Raw genomic sequence first — 21,282 nt, 5'->3', positions numbered from 1 at the left:
CGCCTCAAAACTAAAGCCAAATAAAAAGCTTTTTACACAATTTGTGACCTTGGACCACAAAACCCTCATAAGGGTCTTTTTTTTTTTTTAAATTGAGATTTATGCATCACTTGAAAGCTGAATAAATAAGTTTTCCATTGATGTATGGTTTGTTATGATTGGACAATATTTGGCTGAGACACAACTATTTGAAAATCTGGAACCTGAGGGTGCAAAAAAATTAAAATACTGAGAAAATCACCTTTAAAGTTGTCCAAATGAAGTTCTTAGCAATGCATATTACTACTGAAAAATTAAGTTTTGATATATTTACAGCAGGAAATTTACAAAATATCTTCATGGAACATGTTAATTACTTAATATCCTAATGATTTTTGGCATAAAAGAAAAATCAATAATTTTAACCCATACAGTGTATTTTTGGCTACTGCTACAAATATACACGTGCTAATTATGACTGTTTTTATGCTCCAGGGTCACAAATATCTCTCTAATTTCATCATATTTGTTCTATTTTTGACACACTTTTGTTAAAAACAACAACTCAAAGCAAAAACAGGACAGTATAGCGTTCCTGCTCAATGTACCAAGATGCACTCACATATATCAGGTCAAAAACTGTTGTTTTAAAAATACTTAGATATTTTAATGTCATATACTCAGTGAGAACAATTGGGGCATTATAACCAATTTACTTCTCTCTTACATTTACTTGATCATTTCCATCTTCCAAATTCTGAAAGAAAAAAAAAGTCCACAATATACAAAAATCCACATAATCTCTTGTCCACTGGTCCCATGACTAGGAAGGAGTCCAAAATGTAAAAGACAAAAGATACACAATGAAAAATCTACAATTATTCAAAACAAACGATTGTTCAAACAGTGACAGCAGTTCAGCTTCATCCGGTGCATCTTCAGAACGATGATCAAAAATACAAGTTGTACAAATATAAAATTAACAACTTAAATAAGATTGAACAGTAACAGCTCATTTGGTTGACCTGAACAAACAAAAGCAAATCAGACATCGAATATTCAGAAAGCTTCCAGCATCAGACTCAATGCCACACAGCTTCTGGAGCTCGAGGAGGTACTACAGCTGTGATTCCCCATAAAAATATACCGGTGTAAACCGGTGACAAACGAAGCACAATGATTTAAAACAAAAACACACACACACAGCTCAAGCACACAAGCTGAGAGATTTACAATTTACATAACTTAGAAAACTAGCCATAACATACAGCAACAAGGAGGTTTACTCGTTGTCATAACTACCCACAATCCCTCCAGCTCTGTTATAGAGCACACTCAGAAAAAAATAATAATAATTTGAGCACCTCTGTACCTTCTTAGAGACAGTGACACAACAGCAGGATCGTGTGTTCAGTGTATAAGACAAAATGTTAGTGTGTATGAGTTATATACATGTTAAAGGAATACTTCAGCCAAAAATTACAATTTGCTGAAAACTGACTCACCCTCAGTTTACGCAAGTTATTCAGTTTATTTATGATTAGGTAATTCAAGATGTAGATGAGTTTGTTTCTTCATCAGAGCAGATTTGGAGAAATTCAGCATTATATCACTTGCCCACCAGTGAATGGGTGCCGTCAGAATGAGAGTCTAAACAGCTGATAAAAACATCACAGTAACCCACACAACTCCAGTCCAACAGTTAACATTCTGTGAAATGAAAAGCTACATGACAAGGCAAATTTTTCACTGGAAGAAGCAAAAAATGTTGCATTATGGGCTCATATTTTGTCCAGAAGCAACAGTCTAAAGTTAAAATCCCTTAGTAATGGATTTGTTTCTTACAAACACACAGCTTTTTGCTTCACAAGATTGATGGACTGGAGTTGTGTGGGTTACTGTGATGTTTTTATCAGCTGTTTGGAGTAATTCTGACGGCACCCATTCACTGCAAAGGATCCATTGGTGAGCAAGTGATGCTAAATTTCTCCTGTTCAAGAATCTGTTCAAATGAAGTTAAAGCTAAATTTAAATTTTTGGGTGCGCTACTCCTTTAATGTGGCTGAGTCAGCTGAAAAATTGCAATGATAGAAAATGCTTCTCATCCATTCATGAACAAATGTCACATTGATGGGGAAGTTTACCAAAAAAATGCAGGTGTCACCCCAAAATTATATTACGCATTAAGAAACTAACCTTATTTTTAGAATGATTACATTTTTACATGTCGAAATTCTCATTAATGTAATGCAAAAACATGCTCATACTGTAATGCAGTAATCAAAAGCAACACTTTTTAATTATAAATTAGATAAATTAAAAGCAGTGCAAAAACACATTACAATTCAAATGATATAGCTTTTTTACATTACAGTATGGAGAACAAAAGGTTTTTGGCATTATGTTAATGATAAATTGGAGGAAAATGCAACGTTGTCTTTATGCAAAACATAAGTTCTTAGTTTTGGGGTGCAACATGACTCGGACAGGTTTTCTTGAGAATCTCAAAGCCAGGTTTGCTTTATATTCTGCAGTGCACAGATGTGAGGAACAGCAGTTGTATGAAGTTTGGGTGCAGCATCACTGGTGTGGGGTCTGTGTTACATGCGATACGCTCCTCACAGGAGCACAAACTCATCTGTGCTTCCTCTCTTACTGTTCCTGCTCATTCTGTTGCATGAGAAAATGTTTGCAGGACCGTCCGTGGACCCCCCGCTCTGCCCCTCCAGTCCATAGTTCTGTCCCCTGCCCTCTACAAATGTAAAGATGGGATACTTCTCTTTAGAGGACGACAAAGCCTGAAAAAGAACAAAAAATAATATCCATATTTGAAAAAAAACATATAACAGTATTTATTTCAGCTTCTTGATATTTACGCATTCACTCTGAAATACATTTTTTTATTTCAAGAAACATATATCTTATTGATTCAAACAAGACACTCACTTCACTGACCGCTGAGCACAAAGACTCAAAGTCGCTCTTAGTCTGCGCGTAGAACCCGATGGTGCAGCTGGGATCCATACGACTAAAGTTCATCTTCCGAGGCGAGTTACAGTGAAAAGACTACGAGAGAAAAGACCGATGCAGGTTCAGTTCCTCACACATGGTCAAAACTTCAAAATGAAAATGTCTTCTGATGCAAATGTAATGTTGCTTTCCATCTCACCTCCAGAGAGAAGTTGCCTTGGGTGACGTCCACCACTGGCTGACAGTAGTGTGGGTCTAGATACAATAGCTGCTCGTCTGAAAGACAGAGAGCTGCCCATCAGAGAGCAGACAGGAACGCAGTAACATATCCAAACACAGTTCTTAATCAGTGCTGTCAAACCATTAATTACATCCAAAATAAAAGTTTTTGTTTACATAATATATATATATGTACTGTGCATATTTATTATGTACATATAGATACAAACACATGCATGTATATAATATTTTATATATAATTTGTATACACAAATATATATATAAATATATACATGGAAATGTTTTCAAAATATATACTGTATGTGTGTGTGTATTTATATACACATAATAAATACACACAGTATACACACATATATTATGTAAACAAAACTTGTATTTTGGATGCGATTAATCGTTTGACAGCACTATTCTTAATAGACACGTACCTTGAAAGCCAATAAAAAACAGGGAATGCTTGGGCTTTCCTCCAATAATTCCTATACAGCATTTTAACTTGAGAATGTTCTAGGAAAAGAGAGGTTAGTATAAATAAAATATAAAAATAATATATTATATGTACTTGTATATACTGTATATACTGATATATATATGTGTGTGTGTGTGTGTGTGTGTGTCTCATCATGGTGTGTGTCTCATCATGAATTTTGCGATGACTGTCACGAAAATAATTGTGATTCATATTTTTTTAACATTTTGATCATGCCAATTAAAATGTAAAGCCTAATACATTACTTTAATATTTATTTTACTTGGAATCATATAGTAAAATAGGGCAATATGATTTACTTTAATGCTGTGAAAATGTTTTGTTTATAATTTAATATAATATAATATAATATAATATAATAGTTGTTTCATTTTTACATAAATGTATGTTATGCTGAATGATGATGAAACATTTTCACCCATATTTTGACATTTTATGTTCACAAAAGTTTTTGAACCATTAAAGTAGACACTTTACTTATATATAATATGCTTTTTTTATGTATATAAAATCAATTTGTAAATTTATTTTGATGCCGACACCAAAATGGGTGTCCAATATATAACAATGTTATTATTACAATATTAATAAAAATATAATATAATATTGAAAAGTGATTTATATATTTCAATTCCGTTTTCCCCCCACACAGGGGTTAGTGTATTTGTACCTTAACACACTCAATGTAGGAGGGGTTTAGCGATTCTCCTCCCAGCCGTACTGGCACTAGGATGATGACGGACTTCCAGCTCTCGGACAGCTCCTGTGTCAGCGGCGACTCACACAACCTCAAGACATCTTCTTTATACACTGCAGCACACACAGAAGCAGAAGCATGAGCTAAAGATGTACAGGCAACCGTTTCAGTTTCACTAACTGATTTTTTTGAAACCGATCGCATGATGCACAACCCACAAGACTGAACATGAAGCCTCACCCGTGCAGTCCTGTGCCACGTACACAGCCAGGTTGTGAAACTCAGCAGTTCTAGCCACTGCTTTTCTGGTAGAAAAAAAGACATTAAATCACAAAAGGACAAAAGTTCAGTTATTAAAAAGAAGCTTTTAAATCTAAATATTATAAGATTCATTTCCTCTCCTCTAACCTCAGCATATGTGCCACTACGGACGGGCCATACCAGTCCCCCGCTCTCTTCCCAGACTCCTTCCCCAGCTCTACCAGCTGGTGGACGCCAAAAGGAGCCGAGGGATGGTCACCAAACCAAGACACCACCTTTCGGTGCAAAGCCTCCAGCTGAGGCTCATGGCTAGCTTCAGGATATCGGGCCGGGGTCCGCCTGTGACCCTCACTGCTGCCAGAGCTCGGGTCTCTCTGGGAAATGGGGCTGGTCCAGGAAGAACTGAAGGACGGGAGAGACATCGCAGCCGGACGGGAGGGCGAGCGAGGCTTCAGCACCTCGAAATCAACGTCTGTCAGTGGATGACAATCCGCCCACCTCCAGTCTGAGATACAGAGAGCAGAAGACAGCATGAGAAGTGAATCACACCACTGTGTAAAACTTTTTTTTTAATGTAAATAAATACTTCTATTCAGCAAGCATACATTAAATTGATTAAAAGTGACAGGAAAGGCATTTATAATGTTACAAAAGATTTCAAAATGCTGTTCTTTTAAAATTTTGAATCCTCAAAGAATCAAAACATTAACTGTTTTCAACACTGATAATAATAATACATGTTTCTTGAGCATCAAATCAGAATATTAGAGTGATTTCTGAAGGATCATGTGACACTGAAGACTGGAGTAATGATGCTGAAAACCCAGCTTTTCATCACTCGAATAAATTACATTATATAACACATTAAAACAGTTATTTCATATTATTATATTTAACAATATTAAGTTTTTTACTGTATTTTTAAACAAATAAATGCAGCATAGGAGAGCATAATCTTACAAATCTTATACATACATACATACATACATACATATATATATTAAAGTGCTAATGGATTATATTACTTAACTAAGGGTTTCTGCAAGTTTTATAAAGGTGGATTTAAAAGACTTTTTAAAGGCCTTTTTAAGACCAAGTAAAGACAATTTAAGGAATAAAGTGTTGAAAACACGTCAATATGTTCACTAAATGTTAAACAAAATAAAATGAAAGATAATGAGTTGTATTGGCAACACTTAAAAGTTTCCAAATGCAGCTTCCTCCCAATCTCCATTAAGTCATTTAAAAAATAAAAAAAATCCCAAATCATTATTAAATCAAGATAAATTGACCTGAGATGATTTTATGATTAAACCAGAACAAATATCTTCCAATGGGCTCAGAAAAATCAACTCAGGTCGAAGCTTAATTCAAAACCTATTAACCTATATTTGTTATCTCTTGTAGTAAAATCAGTTAATTGTCTTAATTTCTCAGTAAACAAGACTTCATATCTTTATTTTGCTAATTCAATCAGTAAATGTATCTTGATTTTAGGATGTTTAGATATTTGTAATGCAAAATGAGACAAAAATACTGAAGAAGAAATTTTTGCAGTGCATGCAATATTTAATGCACACAACCTTTTTTTTTGCTCTGATTTAAGACATTTTTAAGGCCCTAATTTGTGGAAGAGTGAATTAAGACTTTTTAAGACCCACAGAAACCCTTTTAACTACCACTGTTTGTTGTGACTATTTATATTTAATAAAAGTAATTGGTTTTTCAGTAAGGATTCAGGCACAAATCAAGAAATGGGACAGTAGATCAGACCTGGAGGCATGAGGTGCTGCAGTAACCCCTGAGCCAGCAGCATCTGTCCGCTGCGCAGCATGCAGCCCCAGCCGCAGTCTGTGGTCAGACTGGATCCCTCCAGCTGACCGGAAACCGTCCACCTCATCTGGGAACGAGGCGCGAAAGAATACAACCTTCAACATTTGTATATGTATATTTGGTGAACTATCCCTTTAAGTTGACTCAACCCATATGATTCATTTGTATATGCATAAAAGTTAGGCATTCAAAGGTTAAAGGTGACCCAAACTATCTGAATTTTCACTTTAACTATCCTTTAACTTGAACAAACCAGTCTCGGCTCTCAGACAGATCACGTGACGCACCTTCACTATTGAACAGATAGGACTGACCCAGGAGGACCAGAGGGGAGGACTTGTTGAAGGTAGTTTTAGATTTAACGGTCCAGCCTGGGAAAATAAAGACAGGAACTCACTAAGATACAGTCAGTGATATTAGTTGTGGTCGTTTTTAAACATGTGCTTCTACATCTGACTTCAAAAATAGCCCGGGAAAAAAGGAACTAACTGTCTGTGTCATTATTTGTGTCAGTCATACAAACCAGTTCGCAAACCATAACAAATGCATGAAAACGAACCATATTTGACGTTGTTCCATGCGGACATGAACTTGGCTTTCAGGCGGTCCACTTCATCGGGCTCTCCGGAGCCTTCTCTGAGGCCGTCAGGCACTGAGCCGTGACCGTTGTGGTGTCTGGACTGCGCTGAGGGCTTGTCCTCATGAGCGCCACCGCCCACTATGTACTGAACGGCACTGGGAGACACCGAGTTCATGGTTCAGGCTGGATATAGCAGCATTACAGAAGAACTTCAGCCTGAAACAGAGACAGAGAAAGACAAGATATGGTATGAGAGCTTCCTTCATTTCGTGGTAAAACAGCTGTGATTCTCAGAACTCGAACCCTTCCTCAGTCCAAAAAAAGCATACAAAACTGAAAAAATGTCTGATTCTGAATATAAAATCAGATTTCTGACATCAGGAACACTGAAGCATTAACATGTGACTCCCACATTTACATAATAATGATGCCTGTTCAGCATCACGGTGAAGTTGAGAAAACAGGTTAGATACTAGAGGTGCTTAAAATGCTGCTCCCATATGTGACCCTGGAGCACAAAACCTGTCTTAAGTCGCTGGGGTATATTTGTAGCAATAGCCAAAAAAACACTGTATGGGACAAAATTATTGATTTTTCTTTTATGCCAAAAATCATAAAAATATTAAGAAAAGATCATGTTCCATGAAGATATTTTGTAAATTTCCTTCCATAAATATATCAAAACTTCATTTTTGATCAGTAATATGCATTGCTAAGAACTTCACTGGACAACTTTAAAGGCGATTTTCTCAATATTTAGTTTTTTTTGCACCCTCAGATTCCAGATTTTCACAAAACAACAACAACAATAAAAATGTCATTAATATTAATTGTATTTATTTGGACATTTTAAAATACTGAAGCCTAAATTAACTTGTAGCTTCATTTTTATTGATTAATTTTTTCTTGTATCATGACAATACAATAGTATTCTCTATGTACGTGCAAAGTACAGGATCCCCACACCTTTTGATCAACAATTTTTCTAAGTCTACCCAGTAATTTCCAGTCATTCTGGATTACTGGTTATGGATTTTTATAATCACTGTAGAGACTGACTCAAACAAAGCAATTTATAAATTATTTAAGAGCTTATCACAATCGAATAGATCAAGGTTTGGGTTGGGTTTTGAAAAAAAAAAAATCTCTTTTTGAAACAACTTATTTCTACAATTTTAAAAAAGTAAACAACGCGCAAGAAACAACTCTATTTGAATATTTAAAAAAAAATGTAATTTATTTCTGTAATTCATAAGAACAGCATATATTTTAAATTGAAATATTTTACAACATTGTAAATGTCTTTACTGTCACTTTAGATCAATTTAATGCGTTCTAAAAAAATATGCATATAAATATGCATATTTAAAAATATAAATAAATAAATAAATCAAGCTTAATATATTGCATATTCAAATCAAGCTTAATACCATACTAGAGTTACAGTACTTTCTGTAGAAACATCAAAGAAAACAGTACTTTCTGTAGAAACATCAAAGAAGTCACATGACATTAATTACTCACTGTAATGTAATGTGACATTACAATACACACCTTTCAATGTAGAAAACATTCCACCTGTGTGTTCCGCAAACAAACAAGCTGTGTGTGAGAAAGAGGCTGTCACATGAGCCCTGACTGAGGACAGGTGTGCCAGCTGAGGGCCACAAGAGTTCAAGCACACGTTACAGCGGGAATATTCGGACTTCCCATTTCCTTATCGTCTCAAGGAAGTTTGAGCTTACAGTCTAACGAAGGGAAATGAGACCCGTTTACAGTGAAAGGGCGACATCATTTCCCAATAATGCAAAAGCTGAAAAATTTCCACTTCATTCTTGTACACCAGACTGCTCGGGGAAGGTGTATACATGTGAATTTTGGATCATGTGACCACTGAGAGCTCAGCAGAAAAAAAAAGTGAACACCCAGGTCATGATCACAATGGCTTCTTTCAGAACAGCGTACTATAACACTACCAGATTACTGGCATGATAATAGAGCGTGAATTTTCTGTTTGCACAAAACACTCATTTCATGTGTCAAAATGTGTTTCCCACAATGCAGTGCACTCCTTTCACGTCCCACTATAAACAACAATCGATTTTGACTGCAAAAATATAAGACATTTTACACAAAACCGAAGGTTGAAAAAACAGTAATTAAGCATCTTTTATTAACAAAATAAAAATTAAGACTGCACTCGCTCAATTCAACATGCAGCTTCTTGAGGTCACGTGAAATGCCATTGTAGAAAACACTATTAAGTAGGCTACATACTGCTAATAATGCAGTACGTAAGTACACTAGTGTGTCATTTCGAACACAGGCTAGGAGCAAAACTTTTTTAAATAATGTCATTGTAAATAAGTCATTCATGTCTGAACGGAGCAATCGCTTACTTTTAGTCACGATACAGCTTTCAATGCCCTAAAAATCACCCTGAATCGTTATAAGGCAGCTTGATTCTGCGGGTCGTGTGGAATATTTTAGTATGTAGTATGAAGACAGATATCATGTTTCAGGACACTGACTCTAGTGCGCTTCAAAAGTCATTTAAATCAGCTAGAGGCGTTACCTTCATGTTAGACCCGGCATGTTTAATGTTCCGGATATTTTCCTGCTTCTTCTATAAATAAGGTTAGCGATGTCCAGTGTCGAGCTGCTCTGGGTGTGTGGCGAGGACGCGCGCTGTGAGAAACCGAGCTCAGGCCTCCTCAGGCGCCGTCATCCTGGCGAGTAAGTTATCGATTAAAACTGCAGTCATGAGTTTCTGCGTCTTAACAGTCTTGCGCGGCTCCCGAGCTGTCAGCTGAGACGAAGAGTGTATTAAACAGCGATTAAACCAGTATGCAGCCACTTCCTGTTGTCATTGCGGATACACACCCTCGACCCGCCCACCGAGCGACGTGATTGGTCAGGTTTGACAGTCGCCGTTTAATGATTGGACGATCTACACGTACGAGAAACTGTAATTCATTAATTATAAATTTATTTATTTATTTATTTTCAAATATGTACATACAAGACGAATACAAATTAAAACAATAGACTAGGGTATCAAAAGAAAAGAAAATATTTTTAAATTTATTTGGTTAGTCAGATTTTACATTGATGAGGGAAACAATGTCAACACGTTGCAGTTTTTAAATTGGTAGATTATTAGTATTAACCAGTAAAAAGTCATGGTAGCGTTATGCTTTGTTTGCAGTTGAGTAAATTCTGCTTGCAGAGCACTAAAAGTATCATTATTGTGATCATGATAACAGTATTTAGCTAGTTTTTGTATTTACAAAGATAAGCTCAAGTACTGTTAACTAATAATCCATAAATGTGATGAGAGGTCAAAGCTCTGTGACCGAAAGTCTATAACAATGCTGACTTGGCCAAGAATCTAGCAGTACTTTAGCAAACAGACAAAAAAATAAAAACCCTAGCAAACTAACAGACAAGGAGGTTCAACATTCAAAGTTTGTCAGGTTCGAGTTTTAGTGTGTTATTAAGCAAATAAAAGAAGCATGTAATTTTTATACAATATCTCTTTATTAATTTACTACACACAAAACACACCAGTTAATGGATCGATTGACATTTGCTGCAAGTAAAAGTGATGTACAGAGCCAAATAAATAGAATAAATTAACAAATTCATGTCCAAAATGCCACATAACAGGCGGTACATTTCTCCTATGTAGGGCATTCACATTAGAATGGAATATCTTTATGTCTTTATTTTCCTCTATGTACAGTATTATGCAGAATCTTGGACAGTTTGATAAAACAACAAAAAACGTATAAAAAAATACATGAAATAAAGTGCATTCTCAAAAAAAAAAAAATCACGTTTTATAGGAAATTACATTAAAAAACAGAAGTATTTGCAAATTTGGCCACATAAACACAAACACATAAGAATATATTCTGATACATACGAGTGGACAGCATACTTTTAATATGTGTGGATTCTTGTTTCTCAGTTCACACTGCAGTGTAAATCAAACAATTCAGAATCGAATAAGACACAGGGCTTTACAGTACAGATTAAGTGAACATTATAAAACATTAGTCTCGTATTCGATCAGCTATAACAGTCACATGATATAAAGTGGAAACATTCAGGCCAGTGAAGTGTTAGTTGCCTTTAACCACAACTGAGAGATCATGCACGGGAAAGCGCAAAAAATAAAAAAAATAAAAATAAAATGCTGGTGTTACAAACATAACATCAGATACATTAACACATTCACCCAAAATCTTTACATTATTTTGTGCATATGTTGTTGTCACTTCTTCACGGATACATCCAAATAACTCTCTGATATACTCTGTGTTGAGTTTCTGTATACTACAATAAATAAATGTTTTTAATAGATATAAAGAAATCTCACTAACACTGGAACCGGATATGAAACAGCAAAAGAGATTTCAGATGCTGCTTGAGAGATAAACAGCGTCAGAATACATTTACGGAAGGATTAATAGATATCTAAAAGTCTATCCAAAGGCATCATCATGCTACAGTAAATCATACGACTGTATGGTACTATGAAATACAAATAAATAAAGCACTCTTGGTCTTGTCACTGATTGCAATTCCTACTATGATTACCATGTAAATATAGGGTGTAAAATAGTGACAGCGTTCCTGTTAGCCATCAGATGGCACCATAACTCCATCTATTACCAACACGCCCAAAATCATACATATTTATTATGAAATATTTCAGGTCTTTTATCATAAAAGTTCATTATTTTCCATAATGTAATGATAAAAATTAAACTTTCATATATTTTAGATACATTGCACACCAACTGAAATATTTCAGGTCTTTTATTGTTTTAATACTGATGATTTTGGCATGGCATACAGCTCATGAAAACCCAAAATTCCTATCTCAAAAAATTAGCATATTTAATCCGACCAATAAAAGAAAAGTGTTTTTAATACAAAAAAGTAAACCTTCAAATAATTATGTTCAGTTATGCACTCAATACTTGGTCGGGAATCCTTTTGCAGAAATGACTGCTTCAATGCGGTGTGGCATGGAGGCAATCAGCCTGTGGCACTGCTGAGGTGTTATGAAGGCCCAGGATGCTTCGATAGCGGCCTTAAGCTCATCCAGAGTGTTGGGTCTTGCGTCTCTCAACTTTCTCTTCACAATATCCCACAGATTCTCTATGGGGTTCAGGTCAGGGGAGTTGGCAGGCCAATTGAGCACAGTAATACCATGGTCAGTAAACCATTTACCAGTGGTTTTGGCACTGTGAGCAGGTGCCAGGTCGTACTGAAAACGAAATCTTCATCTCCATAAAGCTTTTTAGCAGATGGAAGCATGAAGTGCTCCAAAATCTCCTGATAGCTAGCTGCATTGACCCTGCCCTTGATAAAACACAGTGGACCAACACCAGCAGCTGACATGGCACCCCAGACCATCACTGACTGTGGGTACTTGACACTGGACTTCAGGCATTTTGGCATTTCCTTCTCCCCAGTCTTCCTCCAGACTCTGGCACCTTGATTTCCGAATGACATGCAAAATTTGCTTTCATCCGAAAAAAGTACTTTGGACCACTGAGCAACAGTCCAGTGCTGCTTCTCTGTAGCCCAGGTCAGGCGCTTCTGCCGCTGTTTCTGGTTCAAAAGTGGCTTGACCTGGGGAATGCGGCACCTGTAGCCCATTTCCTGCACACGCCTGTGCACGGTGGCTCTGGATGTTTCTACTCCAGACTCAGTCCACTGCTTCCGCAGGTCCCCCAAGGTCTGGAATAGATCCGTCTCCACAATCTTCCTCAGGGTCCGGTCACCTCTTCTCGTTGTGCAGCGTTTTCTGCCACACTTTTTCCTTCCAACAGACTTCCCACTGAGGTGCCTTGATACAGCACTCTGGGAACAGCCTATTCGTTCAGAAATTTCTTTCTGTGTCTTACCCTCTCGCTTGAGGGTGTCAATGATGGCCTTCTGGTCGGCAGTCAGGTCGGCAGTCTTACCCATGATTGTGTCGAGCTGCTCTGGGTGTGTGGCGAGGACGAGCGCTGTGAGAAACCGAGCTCAGGCCTCCTCAGGCGCCGTCATCGTGAAGAGTATCGATTAACGCTGGAGTCATGAGTTTCTGCGACCTTACAGTCTTGCGCGGCTCTCAAACTGTCAGCTGAGACGAATAGCGTATAAAACAGCGAGAGAGATTAAACCAGTATGCAGCCACTTCCTGTTGTCATCGCGGATACACACTCTCGACCCGCCCACCGAGCGACGTGATTGGTCAGGTCTGACCGTTGCCGTTTGATGATTGGACGATCTACACGTACGATAAACTGAAGTTAATTAATTATAAATAATTTTATTTATTTATTTGTTTATTTATTTTCAAATATGTACATACAAGACGAATACAAATTAAAACAATAGACTAGGGTATCAAAAGAAAAGAAAATATTTTTAAATTTATTTGGTTAGTCAGATTTTACATTGATGAGGGAAACAATGTCAACACGTTGCATTTCATAAGATTAAATACTACTAGCATAAAACAGTAAAAGGTCATGGTAGTGTTATGCTTTGTTTGCAGTTGAGTAAATTCTGCTTGCAGAGCACTAAAATTATCATCATTATTGTGATCATGATAACAGTATTTAGCTAGTTTTTGTATTTACAAAGATAAGCTCAAGTACTGTTAACTAATAATCCATAAATGTGATGAGAGGTCAAAAGCTCTGTGACCGAAAGTCTATAACAATGCTGACTTGGCCAAGAATCTAGCAGTACTTTAGCAAACAGACAAAAAAATAAAAACCCTAGCAAACTAACAGACAAGGAGGTTCAACATTCAAAGTTTGTCAGGTTCGAGTTTAGTGTGTTATTAAGCAAATAAAAGAAGCATGTAATTTTATACAATATCTCTTTATTAATTGACTACACACACTGCACCTCAGTTAATGGATCGATTGACATTTGCTGCAAGTAAAAGTGATGTACAGAGCCAAGTAAATAGAATAAATTAACAAATTCATGTACAAAATGCCACATAACAGGTGATACAAGACTGAGATACTCTTCATTTCTCCTATGCAGGACATTCACGAAAGAACGGAATATCTTTATGTCTTTGTTTACCTCTGTATTGTACAGAATTTTGGACAGTTTGATAAAACAACAAAGAACGTATAAAAAAATGACATGAAATAAAGTGCATTCTCAAAAGATCACATTTTATAGGAAATTACATTAAAAACATAAATTTCTCAAATGTGGCCACATAAACACAAACACAAGAATATAATCTGACACATACGAGTGGATAACATACTTTTAATATGTGTGGATTCTTGTTTTCAGTTCACTCTGTGAATCTATTCTGCAGTGTAAATCCAATAATTCAGAACTGAATAAGACACAGGGCTTTACAGTACAGATTAAGTGATCATTATAAAACATTAGTCTCATATTCGATCAGCTATAACAGTCACATGGTATAAAGTGAAAACATTCAGGCCAGTGAAATGTTAGTTGCCTTTAACCACAACTGAGAATTCATGCACGGGAAAGGGCCGAATATGAAAAAAAAAAAAACAATCTGAAAATCTGTTTTCTGGTGTGTTACAAACATATCATCAGATACATTCACACATTCACCCAAAATCTTTACATTACTTTGTGCATATGTTGTCGTCACGTCACCATTTCACTGATGCATCCAAATAACTCTCTGATATCCTCTGTGTTGAGTTTCTATGTAATACAATAAATGTTTTAATAGATATAAAGAAATCTTCACTAACACTGAAACCAGATATGAAACAGCAAAATATATCTGAGAGCTGATGAGAGATAAACAATGTCAGAATACATTTATGGAAGGATTAATAGATATCTAAACGTCTATCCAAAGGCATCATCATGCTACAGTAATTCAATACCTCTGTATGGTACTATGACATACATATAAATAAAGCACTCTTGGTTTCGTCACTGATTGCAACCCATACTACTATCACTGTAAATGTAAGATGCAAGTGATGTTACACTGTAGTGACAGTGTTCCTGTGAGGCATCAGATGGCAGCATAACTCCATCTATTCCAGCCACACCTCAACTCATCATCACCCTCATCTTCATGATATATTTGTATTATAACTAGCAATATGCTAATTTATACACAGCATTAAAAAAATAAATGAATTAAATAATGTCCTTAGTTCTAGATTATTTTTAAATAATTAAGTGTCGAAATCTGATAAATGACTGAAAATGTCTTGTGTATTAGTAGATGCGTAGTTTTGCTCTTGCAGATTGTTTTTTTTTTTTTTTAAAGAATCTGCAAGAGCAAAACTACAAATCTGTAAGACATTTTCACTCATTTATCAGATTTTGACACTTAATTATTTAATAATAATCTAGAACTAAGGACATTATTTTACATATCATAAACTTAATAATACTGAGGAAAATGCTATTTATACTAATTAGTTTATTATTGTTTTATACCATTTCTTTACTATGTTTCACTACTAATAACATAGATAAACTATGGTTACTGTAGTAAAACCACTGTTCATCTTCACAGATGTTGGAAATGGAACAAACACTGCAAAAGAACATCAGTCACATCCCTACAAACATTTGTTTTGCATAAGCTTAAGTGAAAACAGTTACTTTAGTAACAAATGTTTAGTGATATTTTCGTTGCATGTTAGTGAACAACATTCAGACCACACAGAGAAATGCCAACAGACGGCAGGCTACACCGGCTCCGAGTTGCCATGACAACAGTGACATTTACTGATGCTTGAGCAACTATAGAATATATTTACCATACAATCCTCCTTCCAACAATCATCATAAATGTGCTGATCCAACAGTCTCTGTAATCGAGACCTGTGTTACGACGATGCTCATGAAGGATGCCATCTAAATTGTTGATATGCATTTAGCACTTAAATCCTTAAGGTTTTTAGTTTATGATCTCACTTTCAATAGTCACTGCTCCAGAAAACATAGCCAGTGCCTTGCAAAGATGTTCAAACCCTTAACCACTTCTCTCATTTCACTGATTTACAAAATGCATTTGCATTTGTTTCAATACACACCTTCATTTGAATGAATGTCAATGCTCTCTTTGCAGCCAGATGGTGTAGTTATGACATCTACCAGCAGGGGCTAACCGGGGCATGCTAACCAGTCAAATCTTGAGCCCTTGCTATTGCAAACCCCCATGGTTGAAGAACTATTATTCAGGTAGCGAATATGAGACTTGAGTGCTAGAGTCACAGTGAGGTCAACCATCACTTTCAAGGAGAATTCAGTAGCACAAAATTAAAGATGCACCAGTCCATGTCAAGAGCTGTGCATCACATTGACCTACTTCTGAGTATGAATTAAATCTGCCAGTAAACTGTAAATTTACAGAGACACTGTAAGGCTAGAAACACACTCTAGGCAAGTATGCAAACATAGAGGCACCTGCTTGCCAATGCATACTAAGGAACTGTCTTCTTCTATGGTCAGATCAATTATTGTCTTAGAAGAACAACATTGTCTTTTTAGTTTAGCTAGTTTGATTTGATAATAAATAGCTAAATTTAGCTACAAGACGCTAAATTTATGATACCAGTTATTATATTGGTGATTTGACAAGTTATTTCAATGTAAGCTTTGAATATTTTAGTCTTTCAAATGCACCACCTTGCTGTTAAGGGACTGATATTTACCTCAGAAGGCATCAATATGCAAAGTCGACAAAATGTCAACAGTTTAAAATCAGTCTTAATTCAGTATAATGAGAGACTTAGTTAAGAGGGAATTTTATAAGGGGAATGAATCTATGGTTTAGGCAGCATCCCCCTCATGGCTAAAGCAGTATGCGCTAGCCACTAATGCAGTGGCAGCCTTTCACAGAACCATAAGGTATGGCATTGGCCTCCCCCTCGATTCGTTCCAGCCCATTCTTGGTCTGCCCTAAGACCCTGAGGGGAGGTCCCCACTCGGTTAAAATCACGTTCTGTGGTTTGTGGGGGGCAATCGCCTAGGGCAGGGGTGTTAAACTCAATTCCTGGAGGGCCGGAGCCCTGCATAGTTTAGATTCAACCCTAATTAAACACACCTGATCCAACTAATCAAGTCTTTCAGGCTTATTTGAAAGCTAAATGGTATGTGTGTTTAAGCAGGGTTGGAACAAAACTCTGCAGGGCTCCGGCCCTCCAGGAATTGAGTTTGACACCCCTGGCCTAGGGTATGGCAATGAACAACTGGGGTATTACGACTGCCATATGGAAACGCTGCCCCTGCACTAATGGAAATGCTAAACCTGATTATAAACTCCTGAATCATGTAACAAACCAAAAAAAAACAGCAAAGGAAGCAATGTGTTCTTGATTACGTTCTGTCTATGCCAAAAACTTGATATTCTGTAGCCTTGATCAAATTCTTTTCAGTTTTTGTGTTTAAGGAAATTAAGTGGTTGGTCACCTTAGAAAAAGTAGTAACATTGTTTTGGTGTTCACAGTATTCAGCATTGCTTGATCTGTTAAAGCATTTTGCGCCTGTCAATTTATTCACACCCTCTCACAAAACAAACACCCAATACACATTCTAATATAATACATCTATACTCAAACACCCAACACACGTTCTAATATAATACTTCTATAATCTTTTTCTGATGCAGCTGTATATGTATAATAAATAACATCCTTTAAAAAAACCTTGGAGTTGTTGTCCTTTGTTCAGCGTAATATGATTAGGCCTTTTTTTTCACTGGCTGGAATGTCCCTAAACATCTAAGTGCTCAAAAACATTGAATTCCACTAAACCCACAAAAAAATGCAATTATTATTCCAACTAGCACAAGATCAAGAGCCATTCTTAGAAGTAATGACAGTCTTCACCTGTGGAGAGGTGCTAGTAGGACTCTGACTGTCTCCTTTGGAGCTTGGTCTACTCCCAGAAGCAGGTTCAGGTATTCCTGGTGCACAAACCTTGGTGACCCCCAGTGATTCGGTGGTATCTTTGGCCTTGGGCCCCTCCTGAGTTCCACCTTTAACAGGCCCTATAGATTTCCCTGTGCTTGTTAACTGTGTAGCCGAACCAGATTTCTCATCCGGAGACTGAAGTTGAGTTTTGGGCAGATCAGGAGGAACTCCAGTTGGAGAAGGAGTGGGAGATGGAGAGTGTTCCTCAACAACTTCCAAGAGACATTTGTCCTCCCAATCCAGTGTTCCCCGGTAGCAGCTGACCGGAGCTAACCCCTTGTCCTGCCTAAGTTTTCCCAAAGCAGAGCACTGCGCCTGGGGTGGGTGAGATGGGATAAACCCTTTGGATGGAGCAGTCCTCGCTCTGACATCTAAAGTTCTGGTATGGGAATCTAAGATGCTCTTTTTGAGACCCTCTCCGTCACCTGGTCCCTTACTCGCTTTGGTTACCTCTGTGCTTGTTGTCTTCCCAGGAGCACTGCATGGCATACTTGGTTTGATTGAAGCTGGAGTCTTCCCAAAATCTGGTTTTACCTCTTTCTTCCCAGTATCCTTTCCCCCTTCCTTCTCCGACAAGTCTTTGCTGATAACACCTGATACACTCACAGAACATGAAGGCTTAGTGGTTCCTAGTGCCTGGCTTTGGGCAACTTTTGTAAGAATTCCTTGGTCATCATTTCCCATTTCCTTTATGAAACTTTGATCTGTTGTTTTGGCAGATGGGGAAGACATTGTGGTCGGGAGCATCGGAATAGAGGCAACTACACTAGGTTTGGACTCTGATGCTACCGGAGAAGACTTGGTCAATGGAGGCTGCCAAGTCTGAGGCTTGGCTAGGCAACTTTCCTGTAGAGTGGAAGGAGGCCGCTGAGATGCTTCAACACTTGAAGATTTCATACTTCCAGGTAGAATAATACCACCAGAAGGGAGCATCTCTTTGACCGCCCCTGGTTTAGCCTCACTAGCATGACTTGGTTCACCAATCCTCTCCTTGTCTCGATCCCTTTCTCTCCCAGCAAGCAAAGCATCTCTACTCAAAGGTGACTCCTGCCTGCCCAGTTTCCGGACTGGCTTCAGAACGCCCTTTTCAGGTGGTGACGCTGTCGGTTGAGTGGGTGAAGGAGAAGTTGTTGGGGCAGATGCCAGATTCTCACCCTCAATTTCCACCAAGCTCTGGAGGCCAAGCTCACAGTGAAAACCATCCTTACGATAATCTGAATGTCCAACCTCCAAACTGTGCTTCCTCATCACCCCGATCCCACCTTTCTTCTCGGATGAAGATGAAAGCGGTGACCCGAGTTTCTCTGCTGACTGCACTCTTTTGAGTAGCGGTGATCTGGGTGGCTCAGCACTCTTGGGTCTAGGCCTTATGATTGGTGGGGACGAGTGAAGTTTTGCAGGAAAGGTTTGGGTTGTGTTGGAGCTCCCAACTGTGTGCCCAGGCAAAGGAGGTGGTGAGGACTGAGTTGGGGATGGTGTATGAGCCAATGGAGACAAAGGAATGTTTCCCGCTGACTTGCAGCGGGCTGAACGGTATTGGCGGTGAAGTTTGGGGGAAAGTCCATGCAGGGAGCTGGGTCTCATATGCTGGGTTGTTGCGGGGGAATTTGGGGTACTGGAAGCAGGAGAACTGCTCTGGGAGGAGGCACCTGGGTTAAGAATAACAACCGGCAATTGAAATGAATGTATACATTTAACTTTTAAAGTTGTTGGTTTTACCTTTTGATATCACAACAAATGCTTTGATCTACTCACCAAGGTGGGATGACTCAGGAGTTGAGCGATAGCTCTGGGTAGGGGAGTGACTGGACAGGCTGTGTGTTGGAGAGCCAGGAAGACTATCGCTGGATGATAGGGACCGGTTCAGCGATGACAGGCTACGGCTTGTGTGCAGCAGGTTAGATTGCTTAGTTATTTTGCGGAACAAAGACCCATGCCTCTTACTGTGAATGATCATGGAAGAAAAAGAGAGAAACAGTTGGGGTAAGAAAAAATATATTCTTTATACGGACAGTCTTCACAACTGGAGGCACATTGTACCTTTCCTGTCCCTCTTTGACTGTCCTCTTACTGCATCTAGCCATCTTAGACTTATAACTGGACTTGCGTGCTGGTCCCACTTTAATGGACGTGTTTTCAAAAGGTGTTGTGGTCACAGTCACCTTGTTCCCACTCTGAAAAAAGAAAACAGCTATCAATAAATCTTTCTCAGGTCATGTCTGTCATTACTTCTCTGTGTGGTCTAAATTAAAATTTTTGCCTCGCTGATGAGAACATCTTGTTTCTCACCTTAAGTATAAGCTCTACCACCTCGGTATGGACCAATCCATGCACAGATTCACCATTGACATGAGTGATGAGATCACCAGCATATAGTCCCGCCTCCTGAGCGGGGCCTCCGTCCTCCACATGCTGTGATTGGTTAAGGACAGAATTAGCTTCAACAAAACTATTGCTGCAGATCTGTTCTATACTCAATCAACCTTTTCTCATGTTGTATTGCTGTCTCACCCAGACTATGTGGTGCACACTGTACACGTCTGTGTCTCCCATGTAGACCCGAATGGCACGGAGAGTGAACCCATACTTTTTGCCAGAGCGGTGGATGGTAATTGGTGAACGAAGAACTGATACTGCAGGGCAGTAATCACGGCTGGGAGAGGAGTCTCGTGATGAGGGGTTGGACGAGAGAGAGCGTGGGGACATTGGACTGGCCAGTGGAGAGCTACCATGCTGCTCGACTAGATATTGATAAGTCAATAATCAATATATTATCTTTTTTTCTGCACTTGGCATTATTTGTATAACAATTAAGCAATTGAGCAAATTAAAGGATTAGTTCACTTCCATAATAATTGTTTTTTTTGAAAATTTACTCATCCAAGATGTTCGTGTCTTTCTTTCAGTCGAAAGGAAATTAAGGTTTTTGAGGAAAACATTAAAGGATTTCTCTCCATAAAGTGGACAATGAATGGGAGCATTTGTGGCTGAAAAGTATATCATTTTTTTAGAAAATAAAGGATAGTTTGGCTAGATAAGACCATAATTCCTCGGCTGGGATTGTGTAGAACCCTATGAAGCTGCACTGAAACTGCAATTTGAACCTTCAAACCATTGGCCACAATTTAAGGCCACTATATGGAGAAAAATTCTGGAATGTTTTCCTCAAAAACCTTAATTACTTTTTGACTGAAGAAAGAAGACTTGAACCTCTTGGATGACATGGGTGTGAGTAAATCATCAGGAAATTTTTATTCTAGAAGTGAACTAATCC

General features: G+C 37.9%; 2 protein-coding genes across 3 annotated transcripts in view; both read right to left on the bottom strand.

The window, feature by feature from the left end:
- Positions 1-1,656: 1,656 nt before the first annotated feature.
- LOC109105742 (cysteine protease ATG4D-like) lies at positions 1,657-9,937 on the bottom strand. Of its 2 annotated transcripts, XM_042762229.1 has the most exons (11): positions 9,623-9,937; positions 7,027-7,263; positions 6,739-6,838; positions 6,408-6,562; positions 4,782-5,139; positions 4,614-4,678; positions 4,347-4,486; positions 3,615-3,693; positions 3,149-3,225; positions 2,926-3,045; positions 1,657-2,777 (listed from the first exon to the last, which is right to left on the bottom strand). In XM_042762229.1, the coding sequence occupies exons 2-11, from the start codon at positions 7,220-7,222 to the stop codon at positions 2,598-2,600; spliced, it is 1,470 nt and encodes a 489-aa protein (XP_042618163.1). In that variant the 5' UTR covers positions 7,223-7,263; positions 9,623-9,937; the 3' UTR covers positions 1,657-2,597. The 2 variants fall into 2 exon arrangements, with proteins under 2 accessions (XP_042618163.1, XP_042618154.1); XM_042762220.1 differs by lacking the exon at positions 9,623-9,937 and having other exon boundaries at positions 6,408-6,534; positions 6,755-6,838; positions 7,027-7,169.
- A 7,798-nt stretch (positions 9,938-17,735) lies between these two features.
- mast1a (microtubule associated serine/threonine kinase 1a) overlaps positions 17,736-21,282 on the bottom strand; it is a 37,336-nt gene continuing 33,789 nt past the window's right edge. Inside the window, 5 exon segments of the mRNA XM_042762295.1 lie at positions 17,736-19,657; positions 19,764-19,951; positions 20,049-20,182; positions 20,298-20,420; positions 20,520-20,749. Coding sequence (XP_042618229.1) covers positions 17,889-19,657; positions 19,764-19,951; positions 20,049-20,182; positions 20,298-20,420; positions 20,520-20,749 — 2,444 coding nt within the window. The 3' untranslated portion in view covers positions 17,736-17,888.

The sequence above is a fragment of the Cyprinus carpio genome, chromosome A1, assembly GCF_018340385.1.
Source record: "Cyprinus carpio isolate SPL01 chromosome A1, ASM1834038v1, whole genome shotgun sequence".
Taxonomy (NCBI): domain Eukaryota; kingdom Metazoa; phylum Chordata; class Actinopteri; order Cypriniformes; family Cyprinidae; genus Cyprinus; species Cyprinus carpio.
The sequence above is the reverse complement of the archived record's forward strand: the minus strand, read 5'-3'. Positions and strand labels throughout refer to the sequence as shown.